Source organism: Postia placenta (assembly GCF_002117355.1).
Source record: "Postia placenta MAD-698-R-SB12 unplaced genomic scaffold POSPLAscaffold_12, whole genome shotgun sequence".
Taxonomy (NCBI): Eukaryota; Fungi; Basidiomycota; class Agaricomycetes; order Polyporales; family Adustoporiaceae; genus Rhodonia; species Rhodonia placenta.
In genome coordinates, this window is record NW_020169843.1 from 354,034 (window position 1) to 369,128 (window position 15,095).

Sequence of the window (15,095 nt, forward strand, 5' to 3'; positions counted from 1 at the left end):
CTGACTGGGTAGTGAGACGCAAATGTAAGGAGTAGTGCACAGGCGCCCGCACGAGTGCGTTTGATCGAAGACGCGTCGATCTGAATCGAAGATCGCATGCGTTGTGGCAAACTCAAGATCCCGGTGTGTAGGGAATACATTGGAGTGTGGGCTAGTTGCATTACCCTCAAGAATACATATGTAGCACAGTAGAGCGTAGCTGTACGCATTGATATTATGTCGCATTGCAATATCCACAAACCGATAGATGTCCGTTTGTAGCCCCCCAGTCTATGAATTGCTCACAGCAGGCAGAAGTTCTCGGTTCTCCAGCTCCTTTGCCGCTCTGTCGTATGGCGGTAGGACGAGTGCATCACCATCGCTGACCGTGCCGCTATCAACCGGCTCCTCCACGGACCGTGCCTCAGCCTTTCCGACCCTCGCAGCCTGCGTGTTCCTCAGCAGTTTCCTGCCTCCGCCGTAGAAGAACACCAAAGAACCGCCGATCACCCAGTGCCCGTACCATGCCAAGCGCGACCATGTCAGCAGGGAATTGCGCACAGTTAGCAGCATGAATGGTGGCACGGTGTAGTTCAGGATGAGGATTGTGCACGCGATTCCAACGATATCGTACATGCGCTTGAGCAGCGTCTGCGGAGGCGGAGGGGCATGTCGCTCTGCGACGTATGTCGAGGGGAGGAAGAGCGGACGTAGGTGCCGTCGGCACATGCGCTGCGCTGTTTGCACGAACCCACCAAAGAGGAACGTCAAGTAGTAGCCGCCGGCGACGCCATGCTGCAGGCACGTCAGTTACGGGCATGTTCGCTGCCAGGCTCCAGAATGCACTCACCCAGAATGCACTCGTTGTGAACGTGAGCATGCTGCTTCTGAATCCCGGTTTCTTGCCCTTCGGGGTCACCCGTTTGTAAATGCATTCTCTGAGCCAGACGTTTGTCTTGATATTCCAAGAATCAAGGAGAATTTTGAAGTTCGGAGCGAACTCAATGTTCATGATGTCCACGTTGGCAGCACCATCCCAGCGCGATAGACCCGATGCAGTCATGCCAGTGAAACCTAGGCCAGTGAGGATACATGCACCCTGTTCAGGGAGAGTCCGTTAGAATGTCAAGATAATTAACAGCATGATCGGGAACATGCCTCGGCCAATGCCCACACGGCATAGTACTTGGTTCTTTCAAAAAATCCACAGATCTGTAAGTAAGCAATTCTAGACATGCGCTCAGATCCATACACTCTTAATTGGACTGAAGAGCTCACCGATACAGAATGCTCTTCTGGGCGAACCACGCTTGAATAGTCACAGCAAAGCTGAACGATCCGCTGAAGAAGACGTAGAGACCCAAGAACATGAGGCCAAGCATCATTCGCCTGTATGCCACGCGCTTCCTGCCCTTGGGGATGAGTTTACGGCGTTTCCTCCCTAGGTTCAGTTCGTCGGCCTTGAGTGGCATGAACATGGTGCCATGGATCAAGTTGTCATAATCTGTGTATTCGAGGGATGGGCCGACAAGGAACCCGGGAAAGTAGAAGCTGCAGCGAGGACATTACTGGTGAAGATGTTGTCAAGGCAGCTGCACACGAGCGTGACAAACTTACCCGTAGCCAACGAAAGCAAGTAGAGAAGGGTACTCGACTACGCGTTTTTCTGTTTGCCATTTATCGAGATCCTGTTCTCAAGATGAGCACTGTTCTCCATACATGTCTGTACATGTCTACCTCTGCGGGCCTCCGGCCATCTAGAACGTTCCATGCGAATGTCGTGAGTTTCATAGTAAGCACCATCTGCGGGCCCGTAATTTCGAATGTCTCGTAGCTCAGGGCGAACAAGTGGCGTATTAAATGACTAGAATCTATGAGTACTAGCCGTATCATTCCAACGCAGAAGACTTACTTGACTGTCAGATGACCCATGGTAATACTTAGGACCACGGTGATAATGTTAGTACATAAACGACGCGATCACAATCCATACGCAGACTGACCCGAACACAATCCATGGCATTCGGGCGGTCTTGACATTTTGAGCGACGTAGTACGTCAAGAGTATATCCGTGAGGAGCTGCACATATGCAGACCACATGTCCATGATGGCAAGCAAGAAGAAAGAGGTCACAGCAAAGTTAAAGAGATGCCGTAGATCTGGCCTCGAGACAGGGACTCGAATGAAAACGCTACCCAGCGGATAGGACACCAGGAGGCATGTTATCAGCTATTGGGGTGATGCTTAAGCCGGCGCACGACAAAGACCAAGCATAGAGCGTCTCACCTTCACTTGATCCACTGAGGCACCCGCGACCGAGGCCAGGGTGTCAAAGAGGTTGTCCATTTTGTAGTTCGTGCCAGAAGATACTTCAGGCCGATATTGCGAGTAGTAATAGAGCACAAATGAAGTACAAGAGCTGATTGTTTTGATGTTAGCAGAACATACAGCCTGCAGCAGGTAGCTGCAGGTCAGGAGCAGACGCGTACAAATTAATACGTCACAGTTGAGGAAACAGGCAAAATACGCGCGCTTTAATTTGGGTCACGACCACGTGACATCATTCACCACGTCACCGCGCGCGACGCGACGTGAGTCTGCTCAATTTCAGCCACTGCAGGCGTCTCGAGTTCGACTTTCTTGGCCAACGTCTTGCGTGGTACCGAAATGGAAAGTCCTCATTCGTAGACAACACGACGCATAAAGCATTGTCAATGGCAATCGGCGACTTCGAGTCGTACACAACACTACGCTACTATTTACTATGAATATGTCTGGGAGGCTATCGTACAATAGGAGATACACGCAGAAGGGCAGGAGAAAGAAGAAGATCCAGCGTTACTCCTTCGAGAGCGATGTCTTGACAGGATGGTCGGATTGGAAGATTCCGTCGATCTCCTCGAGATTCCTGTGAGTCATAGATGAGAGTATGTTTGGTCAACTGGCTCCGTTATTACTTACCGTCCTTTAGTCTCCACGAATGTAAAGTAAATTACAACAATGCCTAGCGCGTCCCAGCATGCGTAGAACAGATAGAACCTGTGCCAGCATGGCTTCAAACCATTTCCGCATAATAAGTATTACAGAAGCACTTACCTCCATCCAACGTTGGCGATAGCAACGGGTGGAAGATATGTGTTGAAGAGACCACAAGCATTGACGAAGAGATTCATCACCGCCAGGCCTTTCGCACTGTCGTCACGTTAGCATGGTTCATCGACGGTCTCGAGGGAAGCATACCGGTTATTGTATGACAAGACCTCCACGGGGTAGAGGGATTGCATTGGGGTCCACACGAACGAGAAGACTGGGTCAGAGATGGATTAGATGATGGAGATACGCCTGCCAGACGACGCTACTCACCGACCAGGAAGATGTAAAGGAAGGCGATGCCAACTGACCCCGCACTCGTATGTGTAGGGGTCAGTGCGGTGCATACCTATGTTGCTGTCAGGTAAGGTCGATTTGTGTACAGATTGACCATGACTTACGGTAATAACGATAACAGATATTGCCATACCGGTGGAACTTAACATCAATGTTGGTCGTCTACCCCATTTCTCTATGAAACGCAGGCCAGAGAGTGCGGAGATCATCATGATCGGTGTCTGATTGAAGATTTGAAATTGGACCTCATACAAGTGAACTCAGATAAAGTTACCTGAAGAGCATTCAGCATGAGGACCATATGTTCGTTGGTCACTCCGGCAGCTTCTACCTGTTTGAGCGAGGCATCAGCATGCATAGATCGGAATAACAACTACGCTCCACGTACCATGAGTGGGAAGTAGTAGCTGGTAGGAGGGAGGTCCCACTGCCCGAAGAAGGCAATGCAGGTCACCAAGAAGAAGCGGTGGCGGTCGGATCGGGTGCGGATAAGACCACGGATATCCCACCACCTGTTTCGGCGTCAGCTTCCTCGTTAGACCAGTATGTACAAGAGCTTAAATACCGCTTGTCCGTTCCGCTCTCCACCTCGATGACCTCCTTCATCTCCCTCATCTGTAGCTGCACGATATGGCTGTCGACGTCGCCGTCGCTATGATATCGTGCCAGCACTTCGCGTGCTTTTTCGTCATTTCCTTGGCCCATGTACCAGCCTGGAAGTACGCAAGACGCGTCAGAACGGGACGCATTGACAACAAGCTCTTACTCACGCGGCGTCTCAGGGATGAACCAGATAAACGACAACACTAGCACGGATGGCAGGGCTTGTAGGCCCATGGGCAGTCGCCATTGGATGTCCGGGTTGCCGGGAACATATGACAGCCCAAACTCAATCCATGTTGAGATGATCGTCCCGAGGAAGAAGTTTGCTTGGTAGCTGTCCCGTAGCCGCGATCAGCACGGCAGTGATTCTGGACATAGTTCATACTTACGCGCCAGTCATTACACCGCGGTATGCTGGATGCGACATCTCCACCACATATGCCGGGCCTATAAAACGGGCAACATGAGAGCAGGAGCCTCGGGCGGCAGGAATTAACAATTACCGGCTGTCTGTGCAATGACCGCACCCAGGCCCAGCACGACACGACCAGCAATGAGGTAGTCGACACTTTGGGCCGCCGCTTGGAAGATCGCACCAACGAGGCAAATGAAGGACCCAATGCCCATGCCGTATCGGCGACCCCATTTGTCGGAGATTTGCCCAGCACCAAGCGATCCCACCTGCATGTTCCGGGCACATGTAAGATGGGACAGAAGGCGTCTGACGGCAAGCTAGTTCCGTACCATATTGCCAATAACGTAGGAAGCGGCGAGCAGGCCCTGCTTCGAACCGCCGTGGACGGAGAAATAGGTTTGGAAACTGGTCATCGCGGAGGCGCCACCGAAGGTATTCGAATCGAAACCATTCGTCGCCGAACATAGGTACGCGACGAAGACGATAAGATAGAGCCTGATCATGCTCCGTGACCATGGATCTGCAGAAGCGAGGTTAACTTCAGCACCATGGACAGCGTTGTCTGCGGCGTACCTGGCTTCTCTTTGGCTAGCACAGCTGCTAGCTCAGACTGCACAGGGACTCTGGACTCAAGCTTGGGCACATCCTCCTCGGACGGGTGTTCGAGGTGGTCAACATCATGTACTTTGTCCGAGGACATCTTCGACTCGTGTTTGGTAGGTCGTATCCCGTCGTGAATGTCGATCCCGCTCGTGCAGGGGAGAGGCTTCCCCGGATATGAAAAGGCTGTCGATGGCCGGCCACGGCTACGCGCGACGCGCCTTTTTAACGAGACTGCAGAGCCTAGCTCGTCATCCTGCTATTCGGGGTGACGGCGTACCGTGCATGCTAGGGTCGAGTGGATGGAGGTCGAGGGCATCTTACCGACATTTCCCCGGCACGATTTCCCCGCACATTACCCCGCAGGGCTGGAAAGAAAATCACCGGGGATCATGCTGCGCCCACAGGTTGGAGCACCGACGTTCGCCCGTGGCGCGTTTGTGAACTTCACGGATGAATTTGATGGCAGATGTCTTCTACACCTCCTGAAAGTCTTGCGCTTACCGTAGTAACCGTTCAGTAAGTGTCCATGTAGCTGAGTCCATACGATCTGCTAGGGTGAGAGGGCGCGGAGACAACGCGAAGCGACAGAACCAAAAGAGGTCACAAGACCTCAGGCCTACTGTACACTCAGTCAGGTGTGCGGTCACCGGGCTGAACGGGGCAATGCCGAAATATCTGGATTGAGGAGAGCAGACGATCAAGGTCAGCATAGTATACAAACAACAGGACATGGGGTCAACCAAACCATACCGGGACGGTACAGGAGGTATTTGCAATCAGCTTAGCTTCGACCTCGGTCCCGACTGGAGTGTGCAGCGGAGATGAGCAAACACAGGATTGAGCCGAAATGAGAGGTGATCGGCGCAAGGTACAGCACTCGCTAGGAACAGCCCGTGAAGCCGAATTGTATTTATGAATTGGAATACTGTGACCAGGACCAGCCACACACATTGAATGCGACGAGTCAACTCAGCTTTTGCATTTCTATAACACAAATGCTGTTATGGAGACCGTCAACGGTAAGAAAAATCTATTCAACTGCCGTCAGAATACATTGTGTTATGACCTGCAAAATATCATCAGTTAGTCAATCTGTGCCTGCAAATAAACGGGATCGGTCTGAACGTACAGGAAAAATAACAGGGGTTGGATGACTGGATCCTCTGTGCAGACATGGCGAGAACGGATAACGCGTTGAAAAGAAAAGTATGGACTGAACCACCATTAAATCCAATGTTGTTTATAAACCAATAAATACAGCAGCTGACATTGAGAACGAAATTCCGTACACTAAAAGCAGCCCTGTAGCGAAGCGACTCAAGCGAACGTGACCCAACTGCGATGGACATGACACGTCGTGAAGTAAGAATGTGAGGGTACATTTCCAAGGGTTCGGACTGTCGACCTTCCTAACGAACGTCACGGCATCCCTGTGTCTGCCTCGCGGACCACGAAATCAAGGGTTTGTCTAGAGTCTGCAGTGTGCGTGGGAGCCCAGAGTGCATTCAGGTCGAACCATCCACCGAACGACGGCGGGGCTGTGTCCTTCGCAACATGTATGTCGGCCGGCATGTCCACATGCTCGAGGCTGAAGTTGACGATATCGTTGTCGGGGCGCATCCCAAACTCCATGTGCGGGCGCATGGATGCCAATTCGTGCATAACGACATGGCATGCCATGATGAACAGCAGCAAGAGCAGCAGGATTGTCGCACGCGCATGCGTCTTGCAAACCGAAGGTGCATGCTCGAAGTTGGGCTGAGCGGGCGTAATAGGTAGCTGAATCTGCGAGGGCAGGCGGGGAAGCGAGGGTACAAGCTTCGACATCCGTTGCACCAATGTTGGCTTGGGCGGGGGCATTAAGAAGGCGATTGAGTAGTCGCCATCGTGCGAGGGAGACGATGGAGTGACAATGATCGCGGGCAGAGGTGCCTTTTCAACCACCAGGGGCAACGATAAATCTTGTGTGCACCGGCGCAGCTGGTGGTAAGAATACGGCAGGCTTACGCAGATGAGCGGCACTCACCAAGAGGCGCCGGGATGAGTGTGTAATCCAGGCGCTGAGGCAGGCGGTGAAGACGCGGAGGACCTGTGACAGACATCAGCATGAAGACTGGGAAGACTCACATATTTGGCAGAACACGCACCACCTGAGCGACGCATGCTGAGAAAAGCTTCTGAAATGGACCAAATGGTGCGGGTGAATGGAGTCTATGTTGCGACACGGAATATGCTGCAACGGTGCTCAAGACGCGACTGGGTCGGAGCCGAGAGCAAGGGCCGAAATGAGTGTGGGTTAGAAATGAGTGTGGGGGTGCAAGAACAAGTCAGAGATGCGAGGCCGCGGATGTCGCAGACAGTGAAAGCGACGGGGGCAGAGCGGGCGGCGAGGAGGATGAAGGGACGAAATAAGGGGAAAACGACAACGGGCGCGACGCTGCCCACGGCGCCAAGCCACTCCAGACCTGCCAGCCATAGCCGCCATCAATCCTGCCCGATCAGGCAACCCACTTTTAATCCCGCCAGGGAAAACCGTCCACTCTCTTTGCGGCCACCATGTCCCTCCTCGAGTCCCCGTCCTTTCAGTCTCTCTCTGCCCCCATCAAGACAGCGACGCTGCCAGGCGAGGCTTATGTCTTGTCCATAGTCTCGCTGCCCTCGTACTACGCCATTTCTGCCTCTTCGCCGGACGATAGCATCCATCTCTTCAGCAAATCGCGTCTAGACAAGGTGCAAACACTCACGAAGCATGAAGGCCCCATTACAGCACTCCGATCTGCACACAATTTCGCTGGGAGTCTGACACCGGTGCTCATCTCCAGCGGCAAGGACGGCGTGGTCCATGCATGGGACGCACGCTCTCCAGGCCAGCCTATAAGTGAGCCGATGACCCCCGCACGCGCCGGGATTGTGACTGAACTCAAGCAGTCATTATGAATAGTGACTACTCTGCAGGCCGGCAGGCCCCGGGCTCTCCTTTCCTGTGACATTTCCGCAAATGGCATGACCATTGCTGCCGGGACAGAATTGCAGGGCGATGATGCTTCGGTACTCTATTGGTGCGCGCACACCTTAAAACCCCATAGCGCCTACTGATGTTTCTACAGGGACCCGCGCAATCCTGCTGCGCCACTTCGTGCCCATTCCTCCACTCACTCCGACGATATCACTGCTGTGCATTTCTCTCGCACTCACGGAAGCCTGCTCCTTTCGGTGTCATCCGACGGTCTTGTATCCACCTCAAATTCGGATGAACCGGACGAAGATGAGGCAGGTCTGCATGTGGGCAACTGGGGATGCAGTATCGCGCAGGCGGGCTGGGTACACGGACAGTCAGGATTGACAGGCATCTGGGCATCGAGCGACATGGAGACATTCAGTGTCTGGTCCGGCGAAGTCAGTATCAGTTTCTGTATCTGCAATATCACAAAGGCTGACGTGTCGGCACGGTACAGCTCGATTTCGTACAGGACGCAGACGTTCGGCAGCCATCAGTACACACTGGAGAGCGAACATGGGTGACCGACTACTTCATCGGCGCTCACAACAACTCTTCTATTCCCGCCGGAGCAGATAACGACCTCAGTCTGTTCCTTGGATCTAACGAGTGAGTGCGCTTTATATCACGGGGTCATCCGAACAAGGTCTTTAAATTGCTATTTTCTCAGAGGAGACATAGCTCTCGTATCGCGCCCTACATTCGCAGACGCGAATGCACCCTGGGTGCTCTCCCAAACATGGCTGACTGGTCACTCAGATGTCGTTCGGTCTTTCCTCTGGGACGAAGAGGTATGCTCGCGCAGCTTCTGCATATGATAATTCCGCTGACTGTCGCTACTTACCTAGAACAACGTCCTTCTGACTGGCGGTGAAGACTCGAAGCTCAATGCTTGGGTCAGTCCCCCGCGGGCCAGCGCGTCTACAGTAAACGCGAAACGCGAAAATGACGATGCCATGGATGTCGACGAGGATGAAGGTATCTCGCACAGGAAGAGGAGGCGTTCGTGATACTCTTTGACAGTGTTTCCTATCGGACGTATCCAAACAAAACATTGAAGCATACCATTAGATGCAACTCCAAATGACGTAATGTACATGTGCCCCAGAGTCCCAGTCCTGTCGTGATCGCGGAAAGTAGATCACATTCTGAAGACACCAAAGCCCTTAGCGTCGCCGTCCCAGGTCGCGAGACCACGACTGCCTGCGGCACTTGTACCCCGCTCTCGTGCTGCGAGTGCAAGTGCGAGGCCGACCGTATCGCGCGTGTCAGTGGGCTTGATGATACCATCATCCCACAGGCGCGCCGAGGCGTACAGAGCGGTGGACTGCTCCTCGATCTCGGCCTTGAGGCTCGCATGTTTAGACGGATCCCTGTTAATCAAATGGAATATCAGCGCAAACAGGACACAGCGGAGAGGGACACGCACTTTGAAACGGTCGTCATCACTTGTGACAGCTGACCGGACCCCATAACAGAAACCTTGGCGTTCTATTGCAACAGTGAATAATTTAGGGCGCGCGGCGAGATCGCGAACGCACCGGCCACATCCAAAGGAACCGGGGCGAGTACTACAGCAAATTGATCAATATCAGCTCAGCTATGACTGCAGATATTGGACACGAAGCTCACAGCACGTCCACACATTCCTGCCTCAGGCTGTTAGCGAGATATCTCCAACGCCAATAACAACTCGTATGGTATGCTTACCATAATTACCCGCACCATAACTCCCACCCACGATGACGGTGAGCTTCGGGACGTCTGCACACGCGACCGCGCGCACCATCTTGGCGCCATCCTTCGCGATGCCACCGCGCTCGGCCTTTGAACCGACCATGTACCCCGTCACGTTGACGAGAAACAGCAGCGGGATGCGCCGCTGCGAGCACAGCTGCATGAAGTGCGTCGCCTTGAGCGCAGACTGTGAGAAGAGGATGCCGTTGTTCGCGACGATCCCAACGGGGTAGCCGTGGACGTGCGCGAAGCCCGTGATCATCGTCGTGCCGTACTCTTTCTTGAATTCGCGGAACCGGCTCCCGTCGACGATGCGTGCGATCACGTCGCGCATGTCGAACGCCTGCCGCAGGTCGGTGCCGACGATCCCGTGCAGCTCATGTGCTGGGTAGAGCGGGTCCTCGGGGATTGCGGGAGGCTGTTCACGTTCCACGGGAGACCGTTCGTAGCAGGAGCGCGGGAGGACTCACCGGGACTTCCTGGCCCCCGGCTCTGCCCAAGTCGCCTACAATGCCCCGTGCGATGGCGATGGCATGCTCGTCGTCTTTCGCGAGGTGGTCTGTTACGCCGCTCTCGGACGAGTGCATCTGACCGCCACCGAGGGTTTCCTCGTCAACCTCTTCTCCTGTCGCAGCTTTGACCAAGGGTGGCCCTGCAAGGAAGATGCGCCCTTGGTTACGCACGATAATGTTCTCATCCGCCATTGCAGGGACATATGCGCCACCTGTGAGGGGCCGTGTTAGGGAAGATTCATGAATAACGAATGGGATGGTGATTGGATAAATATGGGTTCCACGCGCGCAAATTCGGCAAATTCGAAGGAGAACTTGTTAGCGGCCCAAATCATGTTCTAGCCAGCCCAATAACGATAGATCTCCTGGAACGAGACACAGGAGGGCCTATACATTATGTGATGGCGCCACAAAGTCGCCGCAAGGGCTCGGCGGTAAGTTCCGTATAACTGCTGTCTATGTCTCATCCCAACGCCAACTGCGAGGAGATTCATCGTTATTGGGATTGCTATCATCGTTAGCTAAATGCGCTCCGTGGCCCGTCTCGCGTGACTTTTATGCACTCCACTGACCTGCGACTGAAATTCCGTGGACTATGGCAATCTGCGGGATGCCCAAGGCAGACATCTGTGCCATGTTGTAGAAGATCCGCCCAAAGTGTTCCTTGTCTGGGAATACCTATCCAAAAATATGAGCATGCGCATCCATCCCGATATTTCACATTCTTACATTGGCTTGATGCGGTAGCGCGGCACCTCCAGATTCAACTGTTCCCGAAGTGCGGGTCAGACAGCTACTAGCAACTGCTGTGTAGTGACATACCAACGTAGACACAAGGCAGGCCGTGCTCTCTAGCAATTTCTTGCGCTCGCAACTGCTTCTTGACCTAGGCGGGCGTGAACATTATTGATCACGTCACACTAAGATCGCGAAGGGCACCGACCGTGAGGGGGTAATAAGATCCACCCCGGACGGTAGGATCGTTGACTACAATGACGCATTCGCGCCCAGATATACGACCTATACCGGTAATGATGCCTGCCGCAGGTACATACTCTGAATATACGTCATGGGCAGCCAGGGACGAGAGCTCGAGAAATGGAGTATGGGGATCCAATAGGAGAGACAGTCTATCAAGAATGTTAAACGCGGTTTATATTGACTGTTCTGCACAATGACCTTTCTCGAGGTAGCTTCTTCCCGGCTGTTCGCATACGCTGGACTGCCTTGTCTCCTCCGCCCAGTCGGACGTTGGCCAACTTCGCGTCAAGGTCCGCAACTAGGGCGTCCATGGCTTCTGCTTTAGCGACAAATTCCGGAGAAGACGTTGAGATCAGGGACGGCAGGACGGACGGGTGGTAAGCCCTCCGTAAAACGGTTGAGCAGCACCATTGTCGTGAAAGTCTGGCTTGTGCAGCTAGACGCATCCCGACAGAGTTCCCAGATGATTATATATCCACTTGTCGTATAGACCAGGCCGTGAGCAAGCTTTGAGGGCCAAAAAGGGCGGAGTAAGTTGGGTCGAAGGCAGGACAACCTCCTGAGCTCTCTCACGCCTTCAGTACATAGGCGGACCTGATGGCGGCTCCCGGAAAACGTTCACATGTGGTCAAACGGTGCCACTCGCCAAGCAACTGTTTATGGGTCCGCCCGAATTTCGCGAATTTGGAAGTCGCTACCCCGCATTTAGCGTCGCGTGCCTGAGTCTAGACCCTAACCTAGGGTTGTGGACGTTTGTCCTGAGCGCTCAGCTCCTTTCTCAATACCACACGCACGTATTTGGCTAGCTATGAGCGCGCTCGCGAACGAACTCTTGGCGGATCTCGACGGTCTCTCAGAGGGCGAGGAAGACCAGGAGCAGACAGAACACGTAGAACAGACAGAGCCACAGGCTGGTCCTTCTAATGGCGTCAAGCGCAAAGCACCATCCGACGACGAGATGTCTGAAGGAGAAGGAGAAGCCGAAGGTGCGGAAGAGGACAAGCTTGTCGGTGGACTTGTGCTCGAGGGCGGGATAAAGCCCGCGGAGGAGCTAGATGTAGAAGAGGTGCAGCGAATGGAACTAGGAGGCGTAGAGGACGTGCGGAAAGTGGCGAAGCTCGACGGCAGCAAGCGCATGAACGATATTCTCAAGGTTCGTAATTGTCTGATGTTTGAATGTAGTCATGCTAATTTCCTGCGGTAGGAAATCGAAAAATACCAGGCGAATCCAAGTACACCGGAGCAGATGTTACAGCCTGCACACATGAACCCAGAGTACAACCTGATTGTACAAGCTAACAATCTGTCTGTCGACGTTGACAATGAAATTCTTGTCGTTCACAAGGTCCGTCATTATCTGTTCTGCACTTGCTGAATCCACCAACGTGTGTCTTGCTCAGTTCATCCGAGATCACTACGCACCCAAATTCCCTGAGCTGGAGCAGTTAGTCGGTGATCCGGCCATGTACATTCGATCCGTGCGGGCATTAGGAAATGCTGAGGTGCGTCCCACCTATGCCTGGGCGTTTTCTACATAATAATTGGCTTCTCCAGGACCCGACGAAAGTCGACCTAGCCGGTATCCTACCGCCTGCCATCATCATGAGTGTCCTCGTCACCGCAACGACCACGTCCGGACAAACATTGTCAGAAGCGGAATGGCAGACTGTTCAACGAGCTTGTGACCTCGCCGATCGCCTTGAGGAGGCGAGAAAGAAGGTACGCCACATCCCTGAGATGTTTCCTGCATATCTGACTCTTAGCGGTCCAGATTTTCATGTACGTTAGCTCTCGCATGAATATTCTCGCACCGAACCTATCAGCTATTGTCGGTACAACTACAGCCGCCAAGTTGTTGGGTGTCGCTGGAGGCCTTGGCGGGATTGCAAAAATGCCAGCATGTAACGTCTATGTGCGTAACGGCTCTACTACTTTGCTTCTTGACCCCAATTGATGATCTGCATGCCTGATAGCTGCTGGGAGCCCAGCGGAAGATCGCAGCGGGGTTCTCTTCAGCAACTCAGCGCCGTCATACTGGGTTTGTATACCAGTCTGAGCTGATCCAGCAGACACCTCCTGAATACCGCATGAAGGTTCAGCGGACTGTGGGTGCAAAGTGCGCTCTGGCTGCCAGGATGGACCTCGAACGACAGCGCAGAGACGGTGAGTGTAGCCATACAGTCGCCATTCTGTGTCCTTACTCATGGATCGCGGTGGTTGTCACAGGCTCATATGGGGAGGAGCTCCATGATAAGATTGAGAAACACATTGATCGGCTCGCCGCGCCGCCTCCGAGCAAGATTGTGAAGGCGTTGCCGATACCCAATGACGGCCCGAAGAAGCGACGTGGAGGCAAACGGTCAGCCGCCAGGCACACTCCAATTGGTGGATCTACATACTAACGCGCCGGTTGTTATAGGGCGAGGAAGGCCAAGGAGGCGTACGCGCAGACGGAGCTTCGCAAGCTCCAGAATCGCATGGCATTCGGCGAGGCTGAGGAGGAGATTGGCGCGTTCGACCAGACTAAGGGCCTTGGTATGATTGGCTCAGGCAAGGTCAGGGCGGGCGTAGGGGAGGCGAAGAGTCGAGGTAATTGACCCACGGCTGATGCGTGCGGCTATAGTGCTGATCTTCTGTGACCAATTCAGCCAAACTGTCGAAGGCGAACAAGCTCCGCACCGCAGCGTTGACTAGAGCAGGGCAATCTGGGACTCAAACACAGATGTCCGGTACTGCGACCTCGTTGACTGTCACACCCATACAAGGTTAGTCAATCAACTGCACTACATTCATCACGTCTCCAACCTATCACTATGCTAGGGTTTGAGTTGACCAACCGCGCTGCTGCGGCACAACGCGTTAAGGAGGCGAACGAGCGGTGGTTTGCGGGGGGTACCTTCTCATTTGTTGGGCAGAAAGGTGCATGAGCACCTGTCTTAAGGCCTTCGTAATGACTCCCGTTCTTCCGTAATGCATGCTGTGTGATTTCATCGTGGCAACTCCACTAGAATAACACACTATCCTTACATAACACAGCACTAATCATACAGGGGATAGATAGGTATGTAGCTAATGCGAAGAATGGAAAGAATGGCACGGCGAGAATTAAGCCGAAGGTGCATGCGCAGTTGCCGTGGTCTCCCCAGTCACTGCACTTTGCGTAACATCGATGAAACCGGCTTGCTTGGGGTTAGAGGCGGTGGCCCGCTTTGAGCGGTAGTCCCGGATAGCAGAGCGAATGGCATCCTCTGCAAGCACTGCACGACATGTCAAACCGGAAATAGCGAGCAACAAAAACAAAACGGCTTACTTGAGCAGTGGAGTTTAACCGGCGGCAGACACAACTCCTTTGCGATCTCCGTGTTCTTAATTTTCTCGGCCTCCTCGAGCGACAGACCCTTCACTCGCTCCGTCATGTAGGAGCTGGAAGCAATCGCACTGCCGCATCCGAAAGTCTTGAACTTGACATCGGAGATGATGCCGCTCTCGTCTACTCGGATTTGGAGCTTCATGACATCTCCGCAACTGCAAATACCGTCACTAAAGAACCTCATGCTGTACACAGGATCGTCACTTACGCAGGTGCACCGACGAGACCAGTGCCAACATCAACATCGTTCTTGGGCAGAGATCCCACCTACAGCGCAGAGCAAAGTTATCAGATAATGTCTGGAACCGCCCAGACCGAAACATGACGCACATTTCTCGGCTGCTCGTAGTGAGAGATGACCTTCTCGTGGTATCCGCGAGCAAGCACCGGCCTAGCCGCGATGCGACTGGCGCGGGGGGCAGCGTTGAGAACAGTCTTGGTGAGGGATGCGCGCAACATTGTGGGTGAAGATGTGTGAGCGACTTTCAGAGGGACGAATGCGGCCGGCC

At 53.5% G+C, this 15,095-nt stretch overlaps 7 protein-coding genes across 7 annotated transcripts; 2 read left to right on the forward strand and 5 right to left on the reverse strand.

Annotated features, from left to right (window-relative positions):
* Window positions 1–139: 139 nt before the first annotated feature.
* On the reverse strand, window positions 140–2,477 carry POSPLADRAFT_1067133 (hypothetical protein). Its single transcript, XM_024482145.1, has 9 exons — window positions 2,267–2,477; window positions 1,983–2,209; window positions 1,892–1,918; window positions 1,717–1,843; window positions 1,597–1,667; window positions 1,258–1,530; window positions 1,138–1,207; window positions 830–1,078; window positions 140–774 (listed from the first exon to the last, which is right to left on the reverse strand). Exons 1-9 carry the CDS (start codon window positions 2,324–2,326, stop codon window positions 271–273), a joined length of 1,608 nt encoding a protein of 535 aa, XP_024336094.1. The 5' UTR covers window positions 2,327–2,477; the 3' UTR covers window positions 140–270.
* A 341-nt stretch (window positions 2,478–2,818) lies between these two features.
* On the reverse strand, window positions 2,819–4,888 carry POSPLADRAFT_1048638 (hypothetical protein; the record flags this gene model as incomplete). The annotated part of the gene is made up of 13 exons (XM_024479561.1): window positions 2,819–2,888; window positions 2,942–3,019; window positions 3,077–3,172; window positions 3,221–3,287; window positions 3,344–3,419; window positions 3,472–3,588; window positions 3,642–3,698; window positions 3,756–3,879; window positions 3,933–4,080; window positions 4,138–4,304; window positions 4,360–4,417; window positions 4,474–4,651; window positions 4,715–4,888. 13 exons carry the CDS (start codon window positions 4,886–4,888, stop codon window positions 2,819–2,821), a joined length of 1,410 nt encoding a protein of 469 aa, XP_024336095.1.
* Window positions 4,889–6,193: 1,305 nt separating this feature from the next.
* On the reverse strand, window positions 6,194–7,394 carry POSPLADRAFT_1172558 (hypothetical protein). The gene is made up of 3 exons (XM_024488188.1): window positions 7,136–7,394; window positions 7,015–7,077; window positions 6,194–6,949 (listed from the first exon to the last, which is right to left on the reverse strand). The coding sequence occupies exons 1-3, from the start codon at window positions 7,149–7,151 to the stop codon at window positions 6,408–6,410; spliced, it is 621 nt and encodes a 206-aa protein (XP_024336096.1). The 5' UTR covers window positions 7,152–7,394; the 3' UTR covers window positions 6,194–6,407.
* Window positions 7,395–7,544: 150 nt separating this feature from the next.
* Window positions 7,545–8,996, forward strand: POSPLADRAFT_1150091 (hypothetical protein; the record flags this gene model as incomplete). Its single annotated transcript, XM_024486379.1, has 6 exons — window positions 7,545–7,866; window positions 7,930–8,047; window positions 8,096–8,384; window positions 8,444–8,595; window positions 8,657–8,777; window positions 8,835–8,996. The coding sequence occupies 6 exons, from the start codon at window positions 7,545–7,547 to the stop codon at window positions 8,994–8,996; spliced, it is 1,164 nt and encodes a 387-aa protein (XP_024336097.1).
* Window positions 8,997–9,028: 32 nt separating this feature from the next.
* Window positions 9,029–11,813, reverse strand: POSPLADRAFT_1184007 (hypothetical protein). Its single transcript, XM_024489050.1, has 11 exons — window positions 11,415–11,813; window positions 11,179–11,365; window positions 11,058–11,121; window positions 10,965–11,002; window positions 10,808–10,913; window positions 10,194–10,447; window positions 9,697–10,141; window positions 9,619–9,635; window positions 9,528–9,557; window positions 9,416–9,477; window positions 9,029–9,359 (listed from the first exon to the last, which is right to left on the reverse strand). Exons 1-11 carry the CDS (start codon window positions 11,660–11,662, stop codon window positions 9,128–9,130), a joined length of 1,683 nt encoding a protein of 560 aa, XP_024336098.1. The 5' UTR covers window positions 11,663–11,813; the 3' UTR covers window positions 9,029–9,127.
* Window positions 11,814–12,024: 211 nt separating this feature from the next.
* On the forward strand, window positions 12,025–14,218 carry POSPLADRAFT_1184011 (hypothetical protein; the record flags this gene model as incomplete). The annotated part of the gene is made up of 10 exons (XM_024489051.1): window positions 12,025–12,369; window positions 12,421–12,561; window positions 12,617–12,718; window positions 12,771–12,935; window positions 12,988–13,128; window positions 13,190–13,379; window positions 13,443–13,575; window positions 13,636–13,805; window positions 13,865–13,981; window positions 14,037–14,218. The coding sequence occupies 10 exons, from the start codon at window positions 12,025–12,027 to the stop codon at window positions 14,141–14,143; spliced, it is 1,611 nt and encodes a 536-aa protein (XP_024336099.1). The 3' UTR covers window positions 14,144–14,218.
* A 103-nt stretch (window positions 14,219–14,321) lies between these two features.
* POSPLADRAFT_1150574 (hypothetical protein) lies at window positions 14,322–15,045 on the reverse strand (the record flags this gene model as incomplete). The annotated part of the gene is made up of 4 exons (XM_024486431.1): window positions 14,322–14,473; window positions 14,527–14,741; window positions 14,795–14,853; window positions 14,917–15,045. 4 exons carry the CDS (start codon window positions 15,043–15,045, stop codon window positions 14,322–14,324), a joined length of 555 nt encoding a protein of 184 aa, XP_024336100.1.
* Window positions 15,046–15,095: the final 50 nt, after the last annotated feature.